The sequence below is a fragment of the Filicampus tigris genome, chromosome 12, assembly GCF_054856515.1.
Source record: "Filicampus tigris isolate MCC_2025a chromosome 12, RoL_Ftig_1.0, whole genome shotgun sequence".
Taxonomy (NCBI): Eukaryota; Metazoa; Chordata; class Actinopteri; order Syngnathiformes; family Syngnathidae; genus Filicampus; species Filicampus tigris.
The window spans coordinates 22,145,035-22,171,580 of record NC_141228.1 but is presented as its reverse complement, the minus strand read 5'-3'; the positions used below and the strand labels follow the sequence as shown (position 1 = coordinate 22,171,580).

The 26,546-nt window shown below is 43.4% G+C and overlaps 3 protein-coding genes across 6 annotated transcripts in view; 1 reads left to right on the top strand and 2 right to left on the bottom strand.

Annotated features, from left to right (window-relative positions):
- Positions 1 to 2,430, bottom strand: part of LOC147139165 (cadherin-2-like) — a 108,146-nt gene extending 105,716 nt beyond the window's left edge. The window contains exon 1 of one of the 2 annotated variants that reach the window (XM_086047392.1): positions 1,956 to 2,430. The gene's annotated coding sequence lies outside the window, so the exon portion shown is untranslated. The remainder of the gene's footprint in view (positions 1 to 1,955) is intronic. The other variant, XM_086047393.1, reaches the window with a different exon arrangement.
- On the top strand, positions 35 to 6,619 carry fbxl5 (F-box and leucine-rich repeat protein 5). Its single transcript, XM_086047395.1, has 11 exons — positions 35 to 430; positions 1,103 to 1,318; positions 1,629 to 1,724; positions 1,997 to 2,192; positions 2,380 to 2,565; positions 3,271 to 3,396; positions 3,718 to 3,872; positions 4,426 to 4,508; positions 4,619 to 5,176; positions 5,618 to 5,766; positions 6,080 to 6,619. The coding sequence occupies exons 1-11, from the start codon at positions 347 to 349 to the stop codon at positions 6,154 to 6,156; spliced, it is 1,926 nt and encodes a 641-aa protein (XP_085903521.1). The 5' UTR covers positions 35 to 346; the 3' UTR covers positions 6,157 to 6,619.
- cc2d2a (coiled-coil and C2 domain containing 2A) lies at positions 2,776 to 26,478 on the bottom strand. Of its 3 annotated transcripts, none has more exons than XM_086047382.1 (41): positions 26,260 to 26,478; positions 26,045 to 26,129; positions 25,211 to 25,264; positions 25,059 to 25,139; positions 24,817 to 24,937; positions 24,389 to 24,480; positions 24,212 to 24,313; positions 23,625 to 23,708; positions 23,196 to 23,378; positions 22,787 to 22,946; positions 22,182 to 22,318; positions 21,987 to 22,118; positions 20,879 to 21,094; positions 20,366 to 20,472; positions 20,144 to 20,284; positions 19,830 to 19,986; positions 19,153 to 19,418; positions 18,885 to 19,062; positions 18,265 to 18,418; positions 17,829 to 17,976; positions 16,837 to 16,969; positions 16,566 to 16,769; positions 15,494 to 15,586; positions 15,285 to 15,376; positions 14,553 to 14,663; positions 13,100 to 13,267; positions 12,633 to 12,690; positions 12,451 to 12,560; positions 12,261 to 12,357; positions 12,068 to 12,166; positions 11,037 to 11,213; positions 10,751 to 10,765; positions 10,476 to 10,670; positions 9,895 to 9,984; positions 9,595 to 9,708; positions 9,204 to 9,338; positions 8,456 to 8,578; positions 8,315 to 8,373; positions 7,965 to 8,163; positions 7,049 to 7,249; positions 2,776 to 3,499 (listed from the first exon to the last, which is right to left on the bottom strand). In XM_086047382.1, exons 1-40 carry the CDS (start codon positions 26,271 to 26,273, stop codon positions 7,064 to 7,066), a joined length of 5,070 nt encoding a protein of 1,689 aa, XP_085903508.1. In that variant the 5' UTR covers positions 26,274 to 26,478; the 3' UTR covers positions 2,776 to 3,499; positions 7,049 to 7,063. The 3 variants fall into 3 exon arrangements, with proteins under 3 accessions (XP_085903508.1, XP_085903509.1, XP_085903510.1); XM_086047384.1 differs by lacking the exon at positions 14,553 to 14,663 and adding an exon at positions 14,332 to 14,346 and having other exon boundaries at positions 2,777 to 3,499; XM_086047383.1 differs by lacking the exon at positions 10,751 to 10,765.
- Between the last annotated feature and the right edge of the window lie 68 nt (positions 26,479 to 26,546).

The following is a 26,546-nucleotide window of genomic DNA, read 5'->3' as shown; positions in this document are numbered from 1 at the left end:
GATTAGATTCACATGGCAACACAGTGCCTCAATTGTTGGCCGTCATGAGTCATGACCCCCTAAGATTCGCCATTACTTGACTATTACTGTCATTTCGTTAACTAGTGTGTGGCAACAGACGAACGGTGTAAAAGACTAACAGTGTAAATTGTGATCACATTAAATATCTAAATGTATTCATCAAATGAATCGACTTGATTAAATCAGAGTTGGCAAGTCAGAACAAACGCAACAACGCCCCCTGACGACCAAAGAGGACGTCACCAGTTTAGTGACGACGACAACTACGCAAGAGCTCAATGCTAATGCTAACGGCGCTAAATACACATCTTCCAGTCTGCGCAACATGGCTCCCTTTCCGGACGAGGTGGATGTCTTCACGGGCCCGCACTGGCGAATGAAGCAGCTGGTGGGCCTTTATTCCGAAAAGGTGAGTTTGCCAGAGAGGGTTTGTGCTCCAAATGCCTTCTTTTAAGACGCAGATCGCGGCAACGTTGGTTCCAAAAGACGACGCTCGCGAGCCATAGCATGTTAGCTTGAGGGGCTAGCGACGTGGTTATGCAACAGGCTTTTTATTTCGACAACACGGGTACGGATTTATTGCCGTGTAGCGTATAATCAGACTGAATATCTGTTAATTTAAAAACAAAAATACGTTATTTATGTACGGCAATGCCACGTAACGTGCGCTTATCACGCAAACTAGCGTTAGTGAAGGAGGGGTGTTTCTGTTGCGTATCATGACGTCGAATAGAAACAAATATGTTGTGATTACGTACTCCCCCTCCACAAACTCGAATAATAACAGTTTCTTTTCATTTGATTTACTTTTCACTTAATGAATTGAAAGTAACTGTGGGAATCATCTTTGTTTTGAAACGAATAAAGACGCTGTTGAGGTTTTCTTTTATTTATTCATTTTTTAACCAGACTTGAGTAGTTATTTACGATCAAATGTCTAACAATGTGGTTTAAAAAACAGTTTTAATTTTGAGCTTTCCCTCACAAATTCAAACATGATCTATTTTTTTTTTTTATATATAACTCTTAATTTAATTCGCCGACAAATATTTGAGGTTGACATTTTGTTTCTGATTGGTAGCTGTCAGAGACCAACTTCTCCAACATCAGTGACTTCCGCTCCTTCCTCAAGTCGCTGCTGGCCACCTTCAAGGAGTTCAAGATGCACGAGCAGATCGAGAACAAGTACATCATCGGCCTGCTGGAACAGCGCTGCTGCACCGTCTACAACATGCACTCGGACAACAAACTCTCTGACATGCTGCTGCTCCTCGAGAAGGGCCTGCACAACGTCAAGGTTGGCTTGCCGTTATGCTGCCGCTTTAGAAGCACGGTTTCTTAAAAATATTCACCAAAAAAAGTTAGTCTTCATGTGACACTTGAGTGTGTGTTGACTTAGAATGCGGCCGTGCTCCGTTTAGGCACGCACTGACGGTTATTCCAATGTACAAAGCGCTGACTCATTGCACGGTGAAAGTGAAAGCTGAGAGAGGTTGCAACCCTCAAGGGTTCTTGATACTACTGTCAGTGAACCCATTTTGTCATTTCCAGCTACGGCACTTTTGACGTATCGTAATCACTCAGTGACGCTTGTTTGACGTTTTTAGAGTGAATATGAGCAGCTCAACTACGCCCAGCAGCTGAAGGAGAGACTGGAGGCTTTCACTCAGGACTTCTTGCCCCACATGAAGGAGGAAGAAGAGGTAGACCCTTTAAATCATCAAATATCAGATTTTTTTTTCACATCTATCACACTATTAAAACTACACTATCACAAACCCATGTCACACAGACTGCATTTAGTAATTGAATCATGCAGTGCTAACAACCCACCTTCACATGAGGCTTAGCTAGTTTATATAACATGCTAATGATAACGTGGATATTTTTGCCACAGTGTTGTCAGGGGCTGGGCAAAAAGTGCAAAAGCTGACCTAGTGGTGCGATGGAGTTGAGCACGGATTGTGCGTTGCAGGTGTTTCAGCCCATGCTCATGCAGCACTTCACCTACGAGGAGCTGAAGGCCATCAAGAAGCAGGTGATGGCGCAGCACTGCACTCAGCAGCCGTGGAACTGCGCCGCAGACGTCCTCAAAGGCTTCAGCCTGTGGAGCCATGCGGAGGAGCTGCAGAAGGCCTTCAAATATGCAGACCACGAGAAAACTGACTATGGTTAGCAGCACTTAAACTGGATTTCATGATAGCATAACATACAATTCAATGTAAAAATGTATTAATTAAAAAATAAAAAAAAATTCCAGGAGTCTCTGCAGGTTCTACTGAACCGTAATTTAAGATGAGTGGTACTTTGTAGTAGTCCCAAATTTGTTTTTCTAATGCCAAGCTGGTCTTTCCACAGAAGTGGAGCACGATGGCTCTTGTTGCGTGCACATCTCACAGCTTCCGGCTGAAGTCATCTTGAGGATTTTGCGCTATTTGGGCCCTCAAGATCTTTGCCGCTGCAGCCAAGTGTGCACTTCCTGGTCTGAGCTGGCCAAGACTGGTTCTCTGTGGCGGCACCTTTACCCTGTACGCTGGGCCAGAGGTAATCAACGCCATTCATATGCAGGGAAAAAAAAAAAGTCATCTTTTTTACTGCTGTCTGTTGACCTATCATACAAACAAAGGCATTTCAGAGTGTCTGAATAAAGTTGGAATTACAAATAAGGGATTTAAAAAAAAAAAAAAAAGTAAACCACATTTTTTTTTTTTTTTGTCAAGTGCGTGATTCATTACAGGAAAATGTAATATGTCAATAAAATAGTAATGTTTTAACAAAATAAATCCAGTTTGAAGAGGGAAAAACTCCCATCGCAATAAAAAGGCTGCAGGAAAGGAATTTTGAACATATATTTTATTATTTAGATAATGAACAAATAGTTGTAAATGTAATCAAATTGAATCAAAAGAAGTTGTAATAAAGGCCACAATAACAAAAAGAATCAAATTTTACAGGAAAAGATGTGAATTTTAGGTAAACAGTTTTAATTTTATTAGGAGGTAAAGTGAAATGAAATTACTTCATATTAAGTATTGTACGAAACGAAAACACACAATTCATGTAACTGAATTTGTAATTTAATACAGCTAGTCAGAAATGTAAAGGATTCGAAGTAAAAATTGTTTCTCAAGGGTGAAAAAATAGACAATTTCTGAGACTAAAGTCGTAATGTTTCCCGAAAAGTGTTAAATTTTGTATGAATTTTCCAACAAACGTTTTGTCACCTGTAACGGTGATGTGTGTGTTTAGGTGACTATTACAACGGCCCCCCTGGCGATTGTGACCAGGAGCCGGACGACGGCTGGGTGAAGAGTCGCGAGAAGGAAGTGCGCGCGTACCAGGAGTGGGATGAGGATGCCGACATTGATGAATCTGGTGACCTTCTGTTATTTTCGTTCCATGACGACGCACGGTGATACCTTGACTTCAGACATGAACTCCTTCCATTACCAAGCTTGTAACTCAGATCATCTTGCCCCTATAAAATGAACAGAGATACCATTAATCACTCCAGCCCTGCAAAAAAAAACAAAAAAACACCCAAAGCAAGATTTGATGAGGCGACAGTTTGTAACTGTAAAAAACGGGTCATTTGGGGCATTCGTAAGTCAAGGTAGCACGTTATATGAACAACGGGGCGCTACTGTTATTATGCTTCTTTAAATGCCGTCAAACGTGCTGCTGTTTGCGTCTCAGATGAGTGTGGCGACTCGGGCGACTCGTTGGCCATCAGCACGGCGCAGCGTGAGAAGAGACTGCTGAACGGAATCATCCAGAATCTTCTCCCGGTCGTGGGCCCGCACGTCAAGTCGCTCGTGTTGGCATACGGCTCCACCGTGTCCAGCAAAATGGTGCGTATGTTTGCACGCAAAGATTTGCACATGAAGTATAATATGATGAATCGCAAAAATGTTTCAATGTAGACATTAATCACAGATGTTAAAAAAAATAAACATTTTGAAAATACATAAATATCCATAGCTATAATATTAAAATTAAATATTGGGGGGAAAAAAACACAAATATTAGAGAAAAAATATTTTTTTAAATACTTGTTAAAAAATATACACATTTGATAAAATTTCAAGCTAATTTCAAACTATTAAAAGAATAAGTGAGAATAAATACAATGGTATGAGAAATTAGCAAAAAGTCACAAAGACAAATATTAAATCTTTTGAAGAAAATGGACTTGGGAAAATGTTTTGGTTTTAAAAAAAAAAAGAAGCATATTAGTGTGTGAGAAAATATCACAAGAAGACACAATTAGATGAATAATACCCAAATATTAGAAGGGAAAAAATTGTCCCAAAAAAATCCCTGAATTGTTTTTGTGCTTGTGTACTCGAACGCCGTGTTTATGTGATGAAGGAACAGTGTGTTAAGTGCCGTGTCGTTTTTCAGGTGCGTCAGATCTTCAGTCTGTGTCCTAACGTGGCTCATCTGGACCTGACGCAGACGGATGTCACCGATTTTTCTTTTGACAGGTAAACTCAAAGATCGTGTCACACCTTTACCAAGCCGCTTGGTTCTTGATTACTTGATAATCACGCCCTCGTTTGTAAAGCTTAACGCCCGTTCCCCACATTGTCCTCAGCTGGTCGTACGTGGGCGCCTGCGCTTCCCTGGAGCACCTGGACTTGTCGGGTTGCGACAAGATCACGGACCACGCCCTGAAGAGACTCTCTCTGGCGCTGGGGGACCTCAGCACCCCGTGGCAGTCGCGGCGCCGCCGCCAACGCCGGCAGCGGGCCGTCATCTTGAAGCAAGGGGCCGGCGGCTGGAGGCCCGCCTGGGTGCCGGCCGACATCGAGGACTCTGTGGAGTGGACGCGGCGAGGGTGCGAGGAGGTGGAGGAGGAGGAGCGCTTTGTGGAGACTCAGCTGGTGGGGAGCCTGTGCTGCTGCAGGCGGGGCCGCGGCACTGGCCGCAACGCCGCAATTTTGCACTACACCGTGTCGGCAGACAGTTTTTGCGCTCGCGCCGCCTGCTGCAATGGCGGCGACAACGGCGACGGGGCCCTCAGGACTAATGGCCGCCGCTCACCAATGGACGCTAAACGCCCCGACAACAGGACTAACCAGTCGGGCGCCAGACGCACGCTCAAATTCATCAGTCTGTCTGGATGCTACCAGGTCACAGACGTGGGACTCAGGTAGGGCTGCAGATCTCTTTTTCTTTTTTAATAAACAATAGGTCTACTGATTATTCCAACGATTAATCGGATAATACTTGATCTTTTTAGTATCAAATAGCAAAATGTGCATTTGAGGTGCAGTTATAATTGTTGTCCATTTGGGGGCGCTGTCCTCACATGCCACAATTGCCTTTGACGTTGAACGTGTGTGGCTTTAAAAGGCGGGGCCTGGTGAGTGACGTGGGAGTCAACAAATGATCATGTGGTAGTTGACTGAAAAATGATCACTGCAAAGCTTCGACCTTTTTTTTTTTTTTTTAATTCAGGGGGAACCCTATACAGTTTATTTTTAAAAGCGTATTTTAAAAAAAACCTAAAACTTCACAACTTTTAAATCAAATTTAGCTTTGACCAAGAGTATTGAGTGTTTGTCACTGTTGTTGTTTTTGTTTGTTTGAGGGCCATGTCTGAGCTGGGAGGCCTACCGGTCCTGGAGCATCTCAACCTGTCAGGTTGCCTGTCGGTCACGGAAGCGGGGCTTCACCAGCTGGTGTCTGCTTGCCCCGCCCTCAACGACGAACATTTTTACTACTGCGACAACATCAACGGTAGAGAACCACATCGAATGCCTTGTCCAAGAATGCAAATTTCACTACAAACAAGATATTCAGTTCAGGAGAAACAAGTCACATTGCAAGAAGAATAAGAGTAGCTTTAGAAAAAAGTCTAATGAAAATAACGTTATTGAAACACGTAACAAAAATAAGTCGATACTATTATAAGTTACTGCATTTGCAATCATTCACTCATCCCTTACTTTCTATTTTGGATTTTTAGTATACTTCTTTTTGCACGGTACATCGTCTACTTGATCGTACAGTGACTGACGTTATTTGCTTATTTTTGTGTGTGTGTGGCCAGGTCCAAACGCCGACACGGCGAGCGGATGCCAGAACCTGCAGTGCGGATTCAGGGCGTGCTGTCGCTCCGGAGAGTGAACCAACATTAGCCCCCGCCCTCTCCCTCTCTAATTGCACTTTATCCAACTGGGTGTCACTTGCTGTACGTTTCTGTGTGAAACTGTCAAGACGTCTTTTCTCTGTATACACTCCAAGGACCATGTGTTTCAAAAGCTACTCTTTCATCCTAACAACCCCATCCAACCTTTCCCAGTATATGATGTGTTTGGTGATTTTTTTTTTTATTTTGACAACCCTGACAAAAGGGTTTAGAAGCAGATTAGAAACATTGTCACGCATTTAAAAAAGGAAGAGCAGAGAGTAAGGTTGTCATTTGATCAGAAAAATAAAAGTTACGGCGACATAAAAAAAAAGGGGTTGTACATTTAAAAAAAAAAGCCAGAATTATACAAAACGAAAATTGAAATGTTACAAACATGCTTGCAATTTTTTTTTGGTGAAATGGGGAAAGACGTGCAAATAAAGTCAATATTTCGACAAAGGTGCATTTTATGTGAATGACATCTGTAACAAATATAACTGCAATTTCCTTCGCGTAAGTATAGTGAGTTGTGCTTATAAATTTAAATACTCTCTGGTACATTCCATGATTTTTCTTTATTGCCGTTATGTTTAAATTCCATGATTTTCCTTTATTGCCGTTATGTTTAATGTCTACGAGATCTTGAAATGCCTTCTACTTTATTTTTGAATCTCCAAAACGAAATGCATGGCTTTTGCCTGATGACCTTTTAAAACTTTTGAAAATCCTGCAAGGGTGAGAAAATGTATGTGCACAACACAAAATGAAACCCAAAAGTCAAATGACAATTGAATAACATTTTTAATGCAGCTCAAGGGCGTCCCGACACGCCGAGTCGGCCGCGGATTCCGACGCTTGACTGTACAAAATGACAAAAAGTTTTCTTACTGGTTTCTGTGCGCGTCAGGAGCGCACGAGCGAGGCGAGGTACACCCAGACGGACAGCACGTTGTTGGGGTACGGGTGCACGTAGACGGCCAGGGCGAACTCCACGTTGGCCGTCTGAATGGTGTGCACCCCCGTGCTGTGCACCGCCTCCACCACGGGGCCCATCTCTGAGAAAGCCATGTGAAGCGGGAACCCTGAAATCTGGCAGGGAGAAGAAGCGTCAGACCTCTCACACTCACTGCTTAGTACTTTTACATGTACCCAATTCAACTACTAGACTTCAGTAATCATTATGAATTATCTTTCCCCATTGAAATGAATGGAAATAACATTAAACTGCTCCCACCTTTCAAAAATCCCAACAAAAATGTTTTTTTTTTTTGAATAGGAAAAACAGGACTAAAATATTACTTTCTAAAAACATATAGCAATGAAAAAAGCCCATGAAATGTACAAAAATAAGTGAATAATAATTCACTGCACATGGTGCTATACGCACCTTGGACACCTGGGGGCAGTATAATACATACTTATGGATATGAATGTAAGATGCAGTAAAAGTAGCCATTCTTTGCAAGGGATAAAGAATATATGCTCGCGAGTCATAATATTATACTGTCTGTCCTCATGTTCAAATATATGTTGCATAAAGGCTTATAACGCCATTACTATTGATGTTATTTGTTAGCCAGCAAATAGAGCTTTGCATTGTTTGTTGGTAATTAAGCTAATCAGTCTTTCCAACGAAAGTTATTTAAATATACAACATAATTCTCTTGTTTTTTGTTTAATTTGACAGTGCGCTTCAACTAGCAATGGCAATGAAAAGCTTTACGCCTCTTTTTGGAACAATAAGTTAAAAAATGTCCGAATGGCTTATATCCCGGAAAAACTCAAGGTCGTCGTCGCCTCTCACCCGGTTGTCACCCAGCAGGTTCTGCAGCTCGTGACGGTGGCCCTCGGCCAGGTCGCGTCCGGCGCCGGCCCCCGGGCCGCTGGCGCCCTGCTCCAGGCTGGGCAGGAAGTGCTTGAGGGCGCTGGTGCAGTAGCGGTTCCAGCGGGTGGGCCGGTGGGGGCGCCACTCCATCAGCTTGTCGCGCAGCAACCTCTCCAGCCTGACGCGACAACAATTCCATTACTTCAAATTGAGATTTGTCAGATGACCCAAACAGGACAAGAAAATGTTTTTGTGATGACCATTAAAATACTGAATACGTTTTATTATTATTATTTTTTTTTTTTTACAAAATAAGTGGCTTGGGTCACCTCTCTTGAAGCTCTGCTGCGGTTGCTTTGTCCGAGTGTCGGTAGACCAGCTCTTCTGGCTGCACGCGCACACACAAACACACACATTTTTATTATAAAATAATCGGCAGCCATGCGTACACCAGAGTGTAGTATTGTCACCTGCACACTGGAGAGTCCGGGATGCACGAAAGAGCGCGTAAAAAAGGGCCTCCAGCCATTGGTTCGGCTCACATCGAAGCTTATCCTCATGGGGGACACATGCTCTTGAATGTTGAACCACACCTGCCCCAAATAAACAAAAAATGCCCCCTGTATAATATTCTTAGAATATAAGAATATGACTTCTCAGCACTGAGCTAATGATGAAAAGTAAGTACATAATCTGTGATTATATCTTGCAGTTATAAAAGTCCTGTGGCTGTGGATCAGTTAGCCACATTAGCCCGTTAGCAATGGCAACAGCCATTCGTGGCACTTTTATGCCAGCGAATGTTGTTAAGCTATTTGCATACTGTAGAGTCACCTAATGTAATGATTGTTTCACATTGCAAGGGAGGGTGTGGAATTTATGTTAAATTATATGTCCACCTAATCATACAGCATACACCGGTAACTAAGTGTAAGTATTTTTTACAGCCACTAGATGGAGTCATTACAGTCTTTTCCTTGAGTTTTGGGGCAGCATGTACACATACATGTTAAAAAAACAATGCTTTTTAAGGGTGATTTTGGGGAGCATTTTATATTAGAGGGCACCTTATATTAGGGAAATTATGGTAACCCTTTTGGAAATGTCCAAATTTAAAAACAACAACCATCATTCAAACATTCATTTTTAAAATACTTTTTTGTGTGTTCTTCGGAAATTACTGTGTACTGTATATGTTGCAAGCGGTTATTTACTAACGTTGTCAGCATTGACGAGGCAGCCGACAGTCTGCAGGGGGCAGAAGGTGTCGTACTGTCCGTAATATTGTCCGCTGCTGGGGTTCCAGATCAGGTAGCGGCCTTGTTCCAGCGTCAGCACGTACGCGCTGGATCCCTGCCAACACAAAACAACTTTCGGGAAAAAAACAACAACTATGCACAACATCCGGCCAGCGGCATTTTATGATTTCCGTGCAGTTATTTTGTCTGCTTTTCTCATTTTCATTTCTGTCATTACTTTATATTTTGAATACAGTACACCAGGCCAGTGTTACTTTTCTGGTTTAATTTTAAAAAGAAAACACACATATTCCAACTTTTAAAAAAATCAAGGTCAATGTCGGACTGTATATACAAAATGGTTGCCGAACCTCTGGTATTGCGGTGCCGATAACGAGCCAGGCCTTCTTGCCTAGGAACAGGAAGTAGTTGCACAACAACACGGCGTGTTCCTCTTCATCTCCAGCCAGCAAGGTCAGGAATTGCTGGAAAAAAACAAATATACAAAAATATTCCATTTAATATGATATAAAAGGGTGAGATGTTTTTTATCAATCTCATTATTGAAAAAAAAAAAATCTTGGGGGCGGGGGGGGGGGGGGGGGGGGCATTTATTATTATTATTATATACGCATGCACACACAGTATAGTATCAAGTACGTTATACTGACATCACAGGTGCTCCAGAGGTCACAGATGCCAGCGAAGGAGACTCTGTCCGGTAGAGACGGAATGAGGGACACAAAGCGCGCCACGTGAGCCTGTTTGGATGTAAAACATTACTAACAAACTATGAGCATGTCTTACACGTTTTGGGAGTTAAAAGCTGTCACTTGGTCCAATTTTTGCTTTGTGTCGTGTCACAAAAGGGTCAGAGCAAACTCCGGCTCTGCCGCCACTTAAGGGAAATGAATGATTGAATGGGACAAACAGAACGCACAAATTCAAAATGACCACACTCGCAGGGAGATGCTGTAGATCGCAACTCGCGCTGGACTAATTGACTCCAGTTTCTGATGTCACTCACTAGGCCACACCCCTTAAAGGGACACACCCAACTCATGAAAAGTACAGTACAGACAGTAATAAAAAGAACATCAGTTTATCATTTGATGTCCTCTTTGAATGTTTTTCTCCTATACGTTGCTTTTTTTTCCAATTAAAAACGCAACAAATATTTTATTTTAATAAATATGATAATCATTTACAAATTTTAAGCGGATCAACGGCTAGGTGAAGTCGTCACACTCACCGTGGCCTCCTGGGGTTCGTCGGCCAGCAATTCCTGTGGCGGGTTGAGAGGCCGGATGTAGCGCGTGATGAAGACCGTCTTGCCGTTGAGGTCCACCACGGTGGTGCCGCACGGGCGACCCGGGAACTCGGCGGCCGCCACGCGCTCAAAGCGCTCGGCCGCCTGCAGCAGACGCTCGTCCTCTTGGCTGTCAAACTAGGGAGGAAAAATGCAAAGGTGGGCCGAGAGGAATGCGGGGAAGGAGCGGCTAACGCGCGACGCTAGCGGACGGTTACCTTTAGTTCCTTTATCTAGAACATGCAGAGGAGCAGAAAGGAGAGAAATGAATGACGGCGTGGGGACTACTGGGGAAAGATTCAAAACAAAGGACTCCAAAAAAAAAAAAAAAAAAAAAGGCAAATATGTGCAGAGTCCCTGGTCTTGAATCATAAACATGCAAACAAATGTGTTAAAATGTAAAAACGGCATGCTAGACTTCCGAAATAGTGGCCTAAAGGAGGTCCATGTGTTCACGCATGCAAAGGAGTGACTGTTGGCGTGGTGACGCCTCACGAGGCCGACCTTCTCCCTGATGGACTCGCCGGGTAGCAGTTGAGGCTCGATGGTGATGAAGAGCGTGATGAAGGCTCCCTGGCAGAGGCTCTGCATGGCCTCGTAGGCGCCCGTGTTGCTGTAGCTGTGCTCCTTGCTGTAACCCAGCAGCACGGCCGGCGTATTCACCTTGAACGTGCCGTCGATCTGATACAAAGCACACACACGTATATTAAATCAATCCATCCCACCCAAAAAATGGTCTAATGCTAATCCCATTTGTTTTTCGACATTTGCGTTTTTCGACCAATACTTTAGTCAGAATACGTTTGTAATTTTGCTTCATCTAATATTTTGGGAATGTCATAAGGTATTTTTCTTCAAACACCCTTGTATTTTGTCAATGTTTGTGTATTTTTGTCAGAAAACGTTTCGTATTTTTTCTTTACTATTTTGTATTGTTTCATTTAATGTTTTTGTAACTTCATAAGTTGTTTGTTTTTTTCTGACATTTTTTTCCAGAGTATTTTTTTTTTTTTCCCGCTGATACAGTTCTCACTTTTTCATGTGCATATATTTCATCTAATATTTTTGTGAGAATAGTTGGCATTTTTCTTTAGTGTTTTGTATATTTGATGTAATATTTTTGTAATCAGTTACTTTCATCTCACATTTTGTAAAACCCAAATCCAATGTTTACATTTTTGTATACATTTTTTTCAAATGTTTACATTAATATTAATATTTTTCATATACCGGTAGTCAAACCTATTTTCTCTTTCAGTTTTTTATTCAAATGTGTATTTTTTGTGTAATATTTTTCAAATATCTTATTATATTGATATTTCTTACTTACTTTGATGTTCTCAAATATGAATTTCTTTTTTGTTAAAACATGTATTTTAATTTTATCAAGTTTTTGGGGGGATATATTTCTTTGATCAATACTGTGATCGAATACTGATAACTGCAATCATTTTGCTTAATATAATTACAATTACATCTGTACGCATCACACACACAGCATCATCTCTACAATTAAAAAAACAACAAAATCTGACCCTGGACTGCGCGTAGATGGTGCTGAAGGGAATCTTGACGCAGCCCAGCCAGTGCTTCTCCACACGAGTGTGCAGCGTTTTGCCTTTGTCTTTGTCACTCTGCGTACACAACAAGCTCTCACATTCCGACCAAACTGTCAACATCGATCGTGACATTGGGAGGGGTGGAAAAAAAAAAAACCATACAACTCACCACCCCAATTTCATGAACCACCTCATCAAATATGTTGATGAAGACGTCATCCTTGACCGACTGCAAGCTAGCGATGCTATAGTCCCCGTTTGGTGCACTGATGGGGGGGAAAGAAGCGGACAATATAAGAAAGCAATAAAATAAAAAGGAGCATTTATTATCTTCAAATTTGAGGGTCGACTGTACCGACCGGAAAGGCAGCTGCAGCTCCTCATTCCAGCAGGGGTTGGGCCCGTCGGCGGTGGTGGTTTGGAAGACGTTGCGCTGGAAGGAGACCTCCACGAAGGGCCTCACCTGGACCTGTGTCGCAGCACAAACACGTCACCGCTTGCTGTTGACCTTTACGTGCCGGCGTCGGCTACTGCGTCCTACCTGGCTGACGTACCAGTCGCTGGCCTGCATGGCGCCCTGTGACAACTGTCCTGCTTTACTAAAATATAACGATGGGGTTACACTTTAGGTGAAGTCAGGAGCTATACAGCGGTGCCCTGACTTACACCTGGCCCAATTTTAAGTGTTTTCGAGTAACACGCTGCTGCACGGTCAATTTTTTTTCGTTGCAATGTTGCAAAAATTGAAAATGAGTTTCAGGTATTCTGCCACAAGATGGCAGCATTGAACTTCACAACATCAAGAAACCATCAGTTCTTGCAGTAAAAGTATCGACTGTGTTTTGTGCTCGCATTTTACGTTTTTTTTGGTGCAGGTATTTTGCCAAATTATCTCAAGTGAGTGCTGATAAGAAAATGCAGATTCGTATCAGTGACTCGGGGAAACAAGTGTGGGCGGAGTACGGCACCACTGCATAGTGCAAAGTTGTGCGACGGAGGGCCGCTCACCTGCTCTGCGAGCGGCGCACGGGGATGTCGTACGCCCGCAGGATGTTGACCAGCAACTTGATGTCGCCGTCGGACAAGTTCTGAGCCGTCACTTTCTTCCTCTCCTTCCTCTGAGGCTTCAGAGGACGCTTGGGCTCAGCCAGGTGGAAGAGGTTGAGGCCCAAAATCCTGATTGTTCCCAACAAAACATTTAGTCAGCAAATTCAGTAGTGGTGGAGTCATGTCAATCTACAGCTGGGGTGTCCAAAGTCTGGCCTGTTGGCAATTTTTTAAAAACGCAAAGCAACAACTGATGTAGGAACAACTTTTCTGACATTTCATAATGCTCCGGTGAATAACAGCTCAAGGCAATTACAAGCCTCCCGATATGCTCAATAACACTCGGGGGGCAACATCCGCACAATACGACCTGTCAATAGTCAGACCTGCGTAATAAAAGCAAGTAGTATAATGACAAAAGTCAGGCCTTCAAAATAAAATCACAGCAGTTTAATAACAGGCTCACCACACTTTCTTCAGCCACATGGTGGATTATTTACCAGTCACACTCACTATTTTGAATTTATTCATTGAGTGTGACTGCTAAAAAAGGTCACTGTGTGCCTAAACAAAGTGTGGTGAAACTTTTATTATACTGGCCTGCTTTTATTTTGGAGGCCTGACCCCAAACTTTTGAAAATCCTAAACTTATCACCTTGAACAGAAAGCTGGAATGTAGCAATTTCCCTCCAAAAAACTATAACAAATCAATATTATACATAATGGCTTGATGCATTGGTTAGAAAAGTTGAAGAATGTCAAAGTGGCCCTTGCATTTCATTTTTCGGTCTGCTGCCCTCGTTTGGACACCCCAGATCTACATTTGATGACAGTTTGTCTTCACAGAAACAAAAGCCAACAGGATTTGATCTGCTAACACTGCTCAGTCCCGCCAGGAATTTGCACGAACAAAAAAAAGTTGGACTTCAAAGTAATCCAAATTCAATGAAGTATGTCAGTTGGGATTGGATTCATTCAACACCAGACGGATTCTTAGTCTGACCAGAATCAAAAACTCAAACACTGAAATATTTGTGAACAATTTGCAACAAAATTTGAGAAAATATCCCAGCAAAGTCGTGGCGGGAGTGAATAGAATACTACACACAACCGACTGTTGCTACTAGTATGGGTCATGGTTTCAAGCTAGCTGGGAAAGGGGTGGGGGGGCGGTAAACAAGAACTGAACATACCCTGGACCGGCACCACTGTTAAACATGCATAGCAGAAGAAAACAAAAGAGATAAATACAACAGAAAACGTGATCAAAATACACTAGCGTTGAAAAAAAAACAAACCCTGACAACCCTCTTTGTGATTGCAAACTGCTCCTAAACGGCACCTTGACTGGACCCAGAGTAAAAAGCTTTCAGATCCACTTTTCAAGACGTAGACACACGTCGCTCGTACTTACATCAGCAACTCTGCCCTGCCAGTCATTTCTATTGGCTCTGGGCTCCTCAGCTCTAAAAACTCACTGCCATCTCGAAGGTGGCGCTCTGGCACTCTTTGTAAATGTGCTCCCCTTTTCATTTTTGTGTTTTTGTTTTTGTTACACAGATTGGAAAAACATGCAGAGGAAATACAACACAGAAAATGAAGTTAGTGCTTTGTCCAAAAGGACATGGAGCATGCATTCAAAACACACGACAGAATAGACCTTTTCACCGTGTTCCCACGCGTACTACACATGGTGGGAATTCCGACATAGTTACTGTATCTTGATCATTGAGGGACTGGCTAATTAATTGTTTTTTTCTGTTGCTCTGATTGATGGCGCAGACGTGCTCTTTTGACGCTCAAGCGGATAGCGCCCAATAGAGCTGACGTTAGCTAGCAGGATAGCCACGTTTCGCTAAAATACTCCCAGAGCACAAGCAAACATTTTATACACGCAGCTATGGAAAAAAAAAACAACAATCAAATATTGGAGCTTTTTTTTCTTATTTTGCCCATTTTTTATTTACTGCAAATAACCCAAAGCTTTTGTCATCGTTTTCAGTTCAAGTCAGCGGTAGCTGCTCACGTTTTCTGCCACCTGGAAGTAGCCTTTGCTAACAAACACTATGAAAAGGTCTATTACATGAGGTGAGCTAAAACGATGCAAACGTAGGTGAGTGGGATGAGCACTTTTGGAATGGGTTACCCAAAACAGGGCATTTCCTCCTCGATGACCATGTCGGACAGCAGGAAGTGATGGCTGGCCAGGAGGAACCTGTGGATGACCGCCTCACGGATCTGTGGGGGAAAAAAACGATTTTTAAAAAATCCTTTTATACCCCCCACACTTTTTAAACACACAACCTTATTCAAACATTTGATCTCAAGGGACATCAGAGTGTATCGCTCAATCACCTTCTGCAGGTACTTGGCCACCAAGGCTCTGTGGGAATCCAGATGCTCTTTGGTGTCAATGATCTCACCTTCCTTCAGCCTCTTCTCGTAGTCCTGTCGGAAAAAAAACAAAAAAAAACCCAAGACTTTTCTACAGGCTTTTCTTGTATCGTTATTTCTTGTGATCGTTACAGGCATGCAATGCAGGGACAAATGCGAACATTTGTTCGGTGGTAGTTGTTCACTTGTGTCTATTTGTACCTGAAGCTCACTTGTGCCGCCTGCTGCATACAAATCAACCGTCACGTTCAGTTTTTTATATGTCAAAGTGACGTAAAAATGTAATACAGTTGTGTGTTTTTTTTTTTTTATAAGATCGCCCTATTTTAATTCTCAAGTCAACTAACCTGGATTGTTTATTAGCATAGTGATAACTTATACTGAATGTAGCTATAAAGGGATAGTCACACTTACAAGATTTATGTGGACATCTCTACTTATGCCCACTTCAAAGTTAATAAAATATGAGAACGCACAACGAACGGCATAAGCAGAGATGCCCACATAAATTTGGATGAAGATTTCAGTATTTTGGGGAATTTTCTTTAAGAATTTTAAACCGTCCCCATACAACCTCTCAACGTTACACGTGACTCATAATATCTGTGGAGGTAAGAGAGCGCATATCTTAAACGTTCTCTTTGCTGCTCGATGCTCAGGAGGACGTTTCACAAAGACGATGTCTGTGAAGGGTAGTTTGGCCACGTCCTGTCAAAACTGGGTGTAGAATAACACCATTTTTTCAAAACTGGAAAACACTCAGTCGCAATTTGACAGCACAGGAGAATTTGTGCAAAGTGCATATGCCCTGCGAATAGCCGGGGGTCCACTGTAATTTTCACAGGATTTTCTTTTCATGAACAAATAATTCAAAAATAATTCAAAAATTTTAAAACTACGTACCCTCACATTTTGAAAGCTTAATTTTTTCCAAGTATTTTTCATGCTATTTACAGGATGCCACCAATGTGTAAAAGTATTTCTCGATGAGGCAACAGGTCTTTTCCCGTCTCGTTCAGTGGCAGCGATTTACCTGAAACACTTTATCGGTGACCTCTCTCTCGCGAGAGGGGACGCACTTGTAGTTGCGAAACTCCGGCACCTCTTGGTTCCGGAGAGCCAGCAGGCGGAAGCGCCGGGAGCACGCCAATTCATCGTCACTGGCAAAGTTGAACTCCTCCTGCAGCTGCTCTAGACGGAAGTAGTCAGGGGCCGTCACCTCGCCGCTGTTGGCCACCTGACACACACGCACACAAATGAAGACAGAAGGATGTAACACACTGAGTTTTTTGGGGGGTGCATACTTTTAGCAGCTGCATAATAGAGGCATTTTTGGGATCGTTGGGGTCCAGTCGAGACTGCATGGCCCACTCGCTGATTTTTTTCATATCGCCAGACGACCCGACGGGGGGGATGGTGTGAAATTGACCGATGCCACTGAAATGAAAAAATGCATACAATACTTGAATCGTTTGTTTGCATATTAAATTGGAGTTTATTTATTGTTTTGATTATATGGCAAAATGTGATTTTACTTTTTTTCCCATATAATTCGTTTTTTAATTTTTAATAATAATCATGAGGACAGGAAATAAAATGGAAATACTGAAGCGACATCAAGACATCGGCCTGAAAGAAGTTCAAGTGTGGGTGCGAATGGGTTTTCCAAATGGACAATGACCAGAAGGTCTTTCTGATGGTTGTCTGTCAACGACAGATTTAGAACAGTTTGGGATTTTTCATAATAAGTTTGTTTTTGTTTTGTTCTGACTTGATTTTTTTTCTAATTCAGTTAATTTTAATTTGTTTTTAGAGCAGGTTTGTTAGTTTTTATTTTTTAGAAAATGCATAATTTTAGTTTAATACGTTTTAGTATTCGTTTTTTTTGTTTGTTTGTTTTTAGATCTATGGAATATTTGTCAAGTGCTAGTATTGTGTAATAATGTAAAGTAAAGTACAATTCTCCAAAAACCGTATGACCTTCCTTCTTTTGCATGGACATACAGCAATGGCAAAATGACTGAATGAATAAATAAATAAATAAATAAATAAAATACATCTAAAATTAACTCCAAAAGCTCGTTTGATATTACTTGACAAAGACGAAAATGTTTTATAAACATAACATGCTGTTTTAGTTACTTTTTTTTTTTTTTTTAAAGCATTTTCATTTCTATTTCAATTTTTGTTTTTTCATTGGTTGTTGTTAACTATCATAACCTGGATGCGTGCAAAGTCCAGCACTTCAACTTGAGCAAATCAAAAAAGTAAAACAGCACGAGAACGTCTCTCGTACCCGTGAGGGGCACTGGGATGCTGAGACATGGGAGGCGCGAGTGGCACGTCGTCCTCGTCGACGCCCCAGGAAACGCAGCACGACACCTTACCGGAGGTGAGGAGGATCACGTTGTCGTTGCCTTCGGCCGTGAAGGAAAGCGGAACATCTGTGGATTTGATCATCAAAACAATCAAATGAAATAAGATTTAAAATAGGGAAAAAAAATAACACATGAAAAAAAATAAATGTACAATTTGGTGTTCAACCAAATTTTGATTGTTTGGCCCTCGTTTGGATGGAGGACTGCGCTTCATTGACGTCAAGCCAGTTTAATACGCAGGGGGACTTTTATCATTACGGCCTGCAGGCATTACACTAAAATACAGCTATCGGTGTCACCGTTTTTGTAGTGTGTGTTTCGATATGAACCAGAATATCAAAGCGAGACACTGACCGCTGCCCACGCCCTCGTGGTCAAACATCATCCTCTGGTTGCTACTGAACTCAAACTCCTCGATGGAGGCGTTGGCCAGCAACACAGACGAATGCGGCACGGGCACATACACCTGTGCTAGGAGCGAGCACCACGAGCCCACCTCCTCGAAGACCTGCACAGCACAAAAGCACAAACAGGCAAGATAACGTGGATGTGAAATAGCTCTTGAAGTAGACCTTGTCATGTTCCACAACAATGAGTGCCAGCTAGGGTACTTCCGGATTAGCAAAACGCAAGTGACTAGCGCTGACGTGAAGTGAAAATGATGACCAACATTTGTTGTGTTTGGGTTGGGTTTAGTTTTTTCAATTTTTCCTTTAAAAAAAAAATCGTAATTAATCCAGCTGTGGGTGAGGAGGTTAAATCGAGTGGAAGTCGGCAGTAAAACAGGCCAAAATACAAATATCAGGGGTGAGGTAATACTTCTTAAGTTGAGATTTAACATGACATAGAAGGGGTTGTTTACTAGCAGGGCACTCGGGGAAAGCGCAGTCCTTTGCCACCCGCAAATAAATGTCCTGTCATGGTGAAAAGGTCTGGGCCAAGTCCATCCTGTGTGGATGAAGCAAATGCAGTACCTGCAAGGTAATGCTTCGGGGACAGTTGACAATCTTCAGGTTGAAAATCTGCCCAAAGTGCACTCTGAAGTCAGACGTGAGCATGCAGCTGTTGGTCTGCGACACTTCTTTGTCGTTGTACAGAAGCTTGACAAAAACGGAGCGTCTGGCAACGTCCTCTCGTCGAGCCACTTCGCCCCTGGGAAAGGAGAGAACAAATGACATCAGAAAAACGAGACACTTCACAACTACCCGTGTCTAATGAGTGTTTCTCTGCCGATTGTCATACCTGGGGCAGAGCTCCGCCTCAGAGATCTTTCCAGAAGCAGTCAGCTCCGGAAGCAGGTTGGCCTCGCCTGGCCTGCGGCGTATTCTGGACGCTTTCTCCCGCACCTGCTGCTCGATGACGTCCAAGTCCGGCTTTTCCGGGGGCTCGGGCTTGGCCGGCCCGTCATCGTCTGGCCCCTCGGATTCGCTGGCCTCCTGGTCTTCCTCTTCTGTTTCATCCGGAGTTTGTCCTTTCTTCTTTCGCTTCTTCTTCTTCTTCTTGGATTTCTGTAGAGAGCGATGTAAGATCTGTTTTTAGTATGCTACTTGTCTCTTAACTTTCCTCACTGCCTGACACTGGGATTTTGGCCTGTTTTACTGGTGCTTCTCCACTCGCCCACCCGCCCTACTCTCCTGCTTGACTTGACTTGAATTAAGAGACCAAAAGAATGCAGCATGAGCAAGCACTAGGCCACTAAAGCCAAGGGGGACATTTCAAATGAAAAGTTTGGACGGAAACAAATCAGAAACAAATCTTAACATCAACACACATTTACGGGAAGCAGTGCAGCCAAGAGGAATGTTTGCTTGTAAATGTAGGTCAGTGCTTCCGAAGCCGAGACGGCCTTGCTGCTCCTGACCACCCACCACTGGTTTAAACAGAACAAGCGCGGCGGAGGCATGAACATGTGTGGCCACCTGTTTCCTCCTCCAGGCCTTCCACTCGTCAAGCTGCTTCTTGTACTCGGCCAGCTTGCTCTGGTAGTCCACCTCGCCCTCGGCCTCCAGCTCCCACACCTCGGACAAAATGTCCCTCTCGTACTCGCGCTCGTCCGACTGGCGGTCCACGTTCTCCCTGGGGCCCGCGACATCAGTTACACATATAGTGTGGAGCAAAGTAACCGGACACACTTGTCAGCAGATGTTATCCTATGTTTAAAAAAAGGTGTACCTAATGTTTTGGCCTGTTAAGGCACAAAGACAGTAGAGGGGAAAAAATAAAAAAAGATTACCGTCTTAGATAGAGCTTATAAGGCGTGTTGGTGAACTTCTGAAATTCTCGGAGGGCCTTGAGCTCCTTCCAGACTTTGATCAAGTTCTTCAGCAGCATCCTGTCCTTCTCCTGCTCACCGTCCCGCAGCAGGCGCGTGTTCCTTTCGCGACATCCCGACGCATTGGGAACATTGTGCAGGAATCGGGGAATCGTGCCGGGAGGGGAAAGCCAGAGCACTCACTTGACCTCCACGCTGTACTCCACGATCCTCTGCTGCATGGCCTGGGAGAGGCTCTGCTCGCTGTGGATCTCCAGCATGTTCCTCATGGTGTTCCTCAAGCCGTTCAACTGCAGCACACCAACACAAATAGAAATCAATATTTTCCATTTTTTTTAACTCATTTACTGCCAGACATTTTCAGACCCTCTTTTACACTATGGTTTGAAAAATTATTTTAAAAAATATGCACAAGTTGCTGGGATTGAATGGCTGGACAGTGAAAAGACAAATAAATTCGTCTTTGGCAGTGAATGAGTTAATAGTGACTATAATGTAAAAATCATTCATATACTTGAGAAAAAAACTAATTTACAGATATACAACTAAGAGAGCAATGCTGACGCACCGCATGGCTTTTTTACAAGGCATTCGCCATTCACTCCACGAACTGGGTCATCCGCTCTCACGATTGCGACACTTTCTACTGCCTAGCGCGACGCGTCTTCTGCTTATAGCGTCATGGCATCACCGCACCTTATCTGTGAGGTGCTCGGCGAGGTTGTTGCGCTGTCGGCTGAGGTACTGGTCGAAGAGTTGCGCCAGGCGCGACGCCAGCACGTGTTCGCGACTGAAGAGCGGGTGATGGGAGAAGATGAGTCCTGACACGTCCACATCCAGCTGGTAGCTTCCCTTGGTGACCGCGTCCGCCACGCCGGTGATGTAATGTTGTGCGTGCTTGGAATTGAGCGGCTGAGATATGAAAGTAACGATTGATTTGAACGGGTGTGCACAGAAATTCTGTAATGCAATACTGCGGCTCACAAAATATGACACAAAAAAACAAACTAGATTGCATAGCATGAGGGTTACAAAGGGGTGGGACATTTGCGAGTACATTTTTTTGAGACTTTAAAGTGGAAGTCAACACCCAAAAATTATTTATAATAATATGTTCTATGCGCCTTCACTAGTCTAAACATGGAATTCTGATTAATATTTGTGGAAGCAGGCAGATAAATCCACCCCTTTCTAGCCATCTCAGGGGGCGGCCATTTTGTCACTTCTGTCGACTGACAATTACATCCCAGGGCTCAGGTAACGGCCAATCACAGCTCACCTGTTTTCTGAAGCTGAGCCATGATTGGTCGTTATCTGAGCCCTGGGCAACTGTGATGTCATTTTCAGTTGACAGCAATTGGCAAAATGGCCGCCCCCTGAGGTGGCTAAAAATGGGTGGATTTTGCTGCTTAACTCATATTCCATAATCGCATTATCAATCAGAATTCCTTGTTTTGACTACTGGGCCTGTATAGAACTTATTCTTGTAATAATAATAATAGAAGAAAGGGTTGACTTCCACTTTAAACTTGGGAATTTTGGAAATAGATATACTCTATCACGAATAGGAAACTTGCCATGGTGAACTGTGAATTGAGAGTAATCTATAGCTAAACCGCTTCATTTTTTTCACTTCACTCAAGAGGCGGCATACCTTAAGCTGGTCGTAACATAATAATAATTTTAAAAAAAGAAGACAACCTTCAATTTTAACTTATTCCCATGAATGCCATTGAAGATTTCCAGTTGAAACGCCGCGGAATTTCACAACCCTACTTTGGATGACGTGTGGTGAAAAGCTGACCTTCCTGTACACCGTTTGCAGGGCGGGGTCCAGGTCGTCCTGCATGTGGAAGAGCGGCGGCCTGGTAGAGGATTCCTTGATGGGGTCTGGCAGAGCGATGATCCTGCCGTCATCTCCGAACCACTTGGCTCCCTAAACGGAAGAGCAGAAAAAAATGTCAAAAGGACACACGGAGGACGGCGGCGGCGACCTCACCTCCTCCATTCTCAAAATGCGGTTCTCCTGAATGTTCTCGTTGGTGGGCGTCACGACAGGCCGCTCGCCCACGTAAAGACCCTCCTCCTCCAGATAGCGAGGCCTCATGTTCTCAGGTAGTTTCGCTGAGATCGGCACTATGACGTGGAGTAATGAAACGGGGGGTTTTTGCGGACTAAAAACGTTTATTGAACAGAAGAAACAGTCAAACGCAAAAACGACAACACTCGCAAGGAGCTGCTGTAAGCCACAACTCATGACCAGACACTTACACAAAGGCTATGACGGCAATCAGCAGGCCATACCCCTTAAAGGCAACATAACACTACGAATGCTGTTGTAATGAGTCAAACTTTCTAAAACAAGTTTATTTCTTGAGGGTTAGGGTGGCACCAACTGGGATTTTTTTTTTTTGCTTTAAGTTTCAGAGCCTGGTATCAGCATCCTTCACAAGGACCGATACCTTGAAATAAGGCCAGTATTGGCTCGATACCGATCCTGCTACTCGCCCATCCCAAATAAAAGCACTGAAGTCACGAAGAGCATAAACGACAAACCACGAAAAATGCGGGCAGCAGGAAACAAACAGTAGTCGATTATCATACCGGTCTGAGAGCTGGGCGTGTAGACGAGCGCGCGGTGGCGCAGAGCGAGCGCCCGCAGGCCGATGTACTCGGCGCGTCTCACTTCCACGAAGTCCTTGGACGTTTGCTCGATGACGAAGACGTTGCCATCCTCGTCTTGCATGAGAGGCTCTTCCTCGTTCTAAAGGCGGGCCACGAGAACAAACACCACTTGAGGTAAAAGACTTTCTCACTCTTATGTAGAAAATGTTTACTCGGGTTGCCCTGGAGTAATTTAGCAAAACATGACGGCTGTTGAAATATAAATGGCCCGGAAGAATTCGTTTACGAGTGGAAAGCTCCATTTTCTGCCACTCGGAAGTAGATGACGTCATGGTGAAATGGTTCGTTTCCACCACGTTGAATGCCACGTGATCAAAGTCCATCTTACCTGGTCTTGGCTTTGGTCCTGGCTGGGTTCCTCAGAATCGTCCGGCTCTTCGCCACCTTCCTCACCCGTTTTGCTCTGCTTGCAACTCTTTCCGCTCGTGCTCTCCTCCGGCTCCGTCTCCGGCTCAAAGTTGAGCGTGAAGAAGTTGTAGGCCTCCTCGGTGGTTAGGCGATCCTTTTCCACCTGTTCAACATGCCCCGTGGAATAGAAATAAATGCGGACAAATCGCTCCCACCAAATGTATTGGAACAGCAAGGTCAATTCCTTTGTTTTTGTTTTGGGGCTTGAGATGTTTGTTTGCTGTTTACATCTCAATTGACTTCATTGACTTCACCGGACTAATGCATTCTTCATTTGAAATGCTTTTCCAGGCCTTTACACAAAAAAAATGGCATGTGCTTGAAATGCAGTAAAGAGCTGCAATCTTACTCGTTTGGTGGTCTCCTGGAACTTCACCCTGGTGCTGGCGGCCTGAGGAACAAACTGAGTGCCGGAATCGCCCTCCGAATCCGCCTGTAACGCAGCAGCAGAAATTGAGCCGCACGCTCAACGTCAGTCATCTGTTCCCTCTTGGGCTGTCACAGTCGCATACAATTTATTTTGCATCAAAGGGTTTTGCAAAACTTTTTTTTCCCGATTACTGTTTATTTACCAATTATTGCTGTTTATTTGGTATTGTTTAGTGATTTAAAAAAAAAGAACGTAGAAATTACGCAATATCATACAGGAGGCATTGATCTTGTACTTAGCAAGCCTTTCAAAACGGAATCAGTTACTGGTTTGGTCATTGTTTTCCAAAGTAAAAGCAGATGTCTTATTTTGATTAAGCACAAAAGTTCATCAGTCTGCTTTCATGAAGGACTACAGACATCAGAGAATAAAAAAAATGTTGAGAGGCTGAAAGTAGAGGATTTGGACAATTTTAAGTTCAACAAACCGCTGCTCAATTATGAAAATAGTTGCCGATTGATTTGATGATTGATTAGTTGTGGATTAATCTTGACACCTGAACTCACCTCTCGGTCGGACCTCACGACCGCCGGCCTGTCCCGGAGGCTCCGCAGGCGAGTGGCGTCGACCACCGATGCCTCCTGACGCTGGAGACTCTCGCCTTGCGACTGGAATGCACGACAACACGCAAATTAAATCCTTCTCGCCCTGCCCAACACAATCGAAATTTCTTCCACGCTCACCCTGGCCGCCCTCAGCTTCTCCTCCAAACGTCGCGTCACAAAGCGGTCGAACTGCTGCGAGGTGCGACTCTTTGGGGCTTTGGAGGCAAGGCCTAGATGGTAAAGTGAATTGTTTTAACACACACTTGTAAATCTAAATTCCATTTTCATGGGTCAAATTTGACCCGGAGGAGCCTCAGTAGCACTTGACAAATTCCACTTTTGAATAGTTTCCTTTTTGTGTATTGTGGGTCATTTTCAGAAAGGTAAAAAACATTTGGGGTATTTTTATTGCTGTCAAATTTGATTCGTATTTTGATTGTTGTCAAATTTGATCCGAACAGTATGTCATGGTTATGACATGGTACTTGCTCATTTACTCGTATAGCATCCCTTTTTTTTATTCAAAGCTCTCAAGGAATTTGTGGCAATGGAAACAAGGGACTCACTCGTTCCTGGAGGGTCTGTGGTCCTCTGTGAAGAGCCTTCATCTTCACTGGGGTGCTGAGCGCTGGAAATCTCCTCCACGTCATCACCGGGGAACTCCTGGGTGGAAATCTGCTCCAATAGCTATTACACAACCACAATTTGCAAGTTATCAAAACAGGTAAATGACATGGAGGTGTTAAGTTGCTAATATTGCCACCCGGATGGATGTGTGACATAAGAATTAAGTGAGAACAAGACAAACCCTTTTCCTTCTCATCTGTCTCTGGGCCCGTAATTTTCGCTTCAGGGTTTCTCCGGGGTCTTCCTCGCTGCTTTGAGGATCCTACAACACGACACAGAACATGCAGTTGTCAAAAAGACACTGAAAATACAGGAATCTTATTGCACACCAACCCTCATCGTTGTCTGTAGCGACTCTTCACTCAGCCTGGAGGACGGAACAAGAGCCTGGAAAGAACATGTTGAGTCATGTTGGAGGTGGTTCATTCACGCACATCCGAGCATTTCAGGCTTCCTACCTAAACACTAAATAAAGTTAGAATGAAGTAAAACTACTCTGGTCGGGCCCTTTGGCCCTAAGATGCTGCCCCCAATGCCCTGCTCCTACCAAGGCAGCATGTTAACAGAGGAGTACCGGTAGTAAGAGAGAAAAAAAATGACAGAAACAGATTGAAGTGTGACAAAAAGTCAATTAAAAGATGACAGAAATCTGGTTAAAAAAACAACAGCAACTGAGAAAACGTTGATAAAAACATGGCAAAAATGAAAAACAAAAACTTGGACAATAATGTGACCAAAAAAATGGCAAAAAACATAACATTTTGAAAATATGACAACACATGGACAAAAATGTGAAAACTACGACAAAAGAAAAAACATGGCAGAAACACAAAGAAAGTCTAACAAAATCAGTGAAAAAATGTGTCAAAAACACAACCCCCAAAACGTATGGCAAAAAAATGACAAATGTCATGAAAAAAAAGACACATTTTAAATCAAATCGAGGGGAAAATGACAGAATCAACACCGCACGCAAGCAGTAACAAAATTCCACAGAGAATCTGGAGTCGAGATTTGAGCTGAACTGTGAGGCAGACGTGCCCACCACTTAGTCACAATGCTGCTTCTCAAACCATCTGTACTTCCAGCAGCATCAAAAGTTCCCCAGTGTATTTTATCGTGACTAAATCAAACCACATTTGAAAGCCTCTTCTCGTGCTACTTTACCTGCTCGTCGTCGCCCTCACGTTTGAGTTTGCCCAATGTTTCTTGCAAGGACCGCCGCTGCTTTCGCAGCTTATCTCGGATGGCGCTGGGGGGGAAAGGATGGAAACAGCTAGCGTTAGCTTAGCCGCGTGGCTAATTGTCGTGGTTTCATGTGGAATTACATTAAATTAACGCAATTGGCTAAAGCTAAAAAGATGCTAACTGTTCTACATTACCTCGGGGAAGCCATGGCGACCGTAGCGGATTTCTTTGACGTTAAAATATGATTAATACATTGCAACTGTTTGGTCCATTATAACCCTCTTATGTGGGTGTACTGGGCTCGTTTGAAAGGCTTGTGCTTCCCGTGCTATAATTCCGAAAAACATATTTAAATTAAAGTAATTCTGAATCTAACAGAGCAAACATTTAAGTGACTTCAACTAATCCCCGGTTGTCCGACAACAGTGTGACGTTTTGATGCATGCGATCTCTCATTGGCTGGTTAAAACTGTCTGTCACC

Bases quoted from the DNA above. Each gene is read 5' to 3' on its own strand.
- fbxl5 (XM_086047395.1), top strand. From the start codon at position 347: ATGGCTCCCTTTCCGGACGAGGTGGATGTCTTCACGGGCCCGCACTGG. The intron at 431-1,102 runs GTGAGTTTGCCA...TCTGATTGGTAG, and splicing joins TGGGCCTTTATTCCGAAAAG to CTGTCAGAGACCAACTTCTC. The intron at 5,767-6,079 runs GTAGAGAACCAC...GTGTGTGGCCAG, and splicing joins CTACTGCGACAACATCAACG to GTCCAAACGCCGACACGGCG.
- cc2d2a (XM_086047382.1), bottom strand. The intron at 23,379-23,624 runs GTAAGATTGCAG...CATGTTGAACAG, and splicing joins TCCAGGAGACCACCAAACGA to GTGGAAAAGGATCGCCTAAC. The intron at 7,250-7,964 runs GTGAGAGGCGAC...TCTCCCTGCCAG, and splicing joins ACCTGCTGGGTGACAACCGG to ATTTCAGGGTTCCCGCTTCA.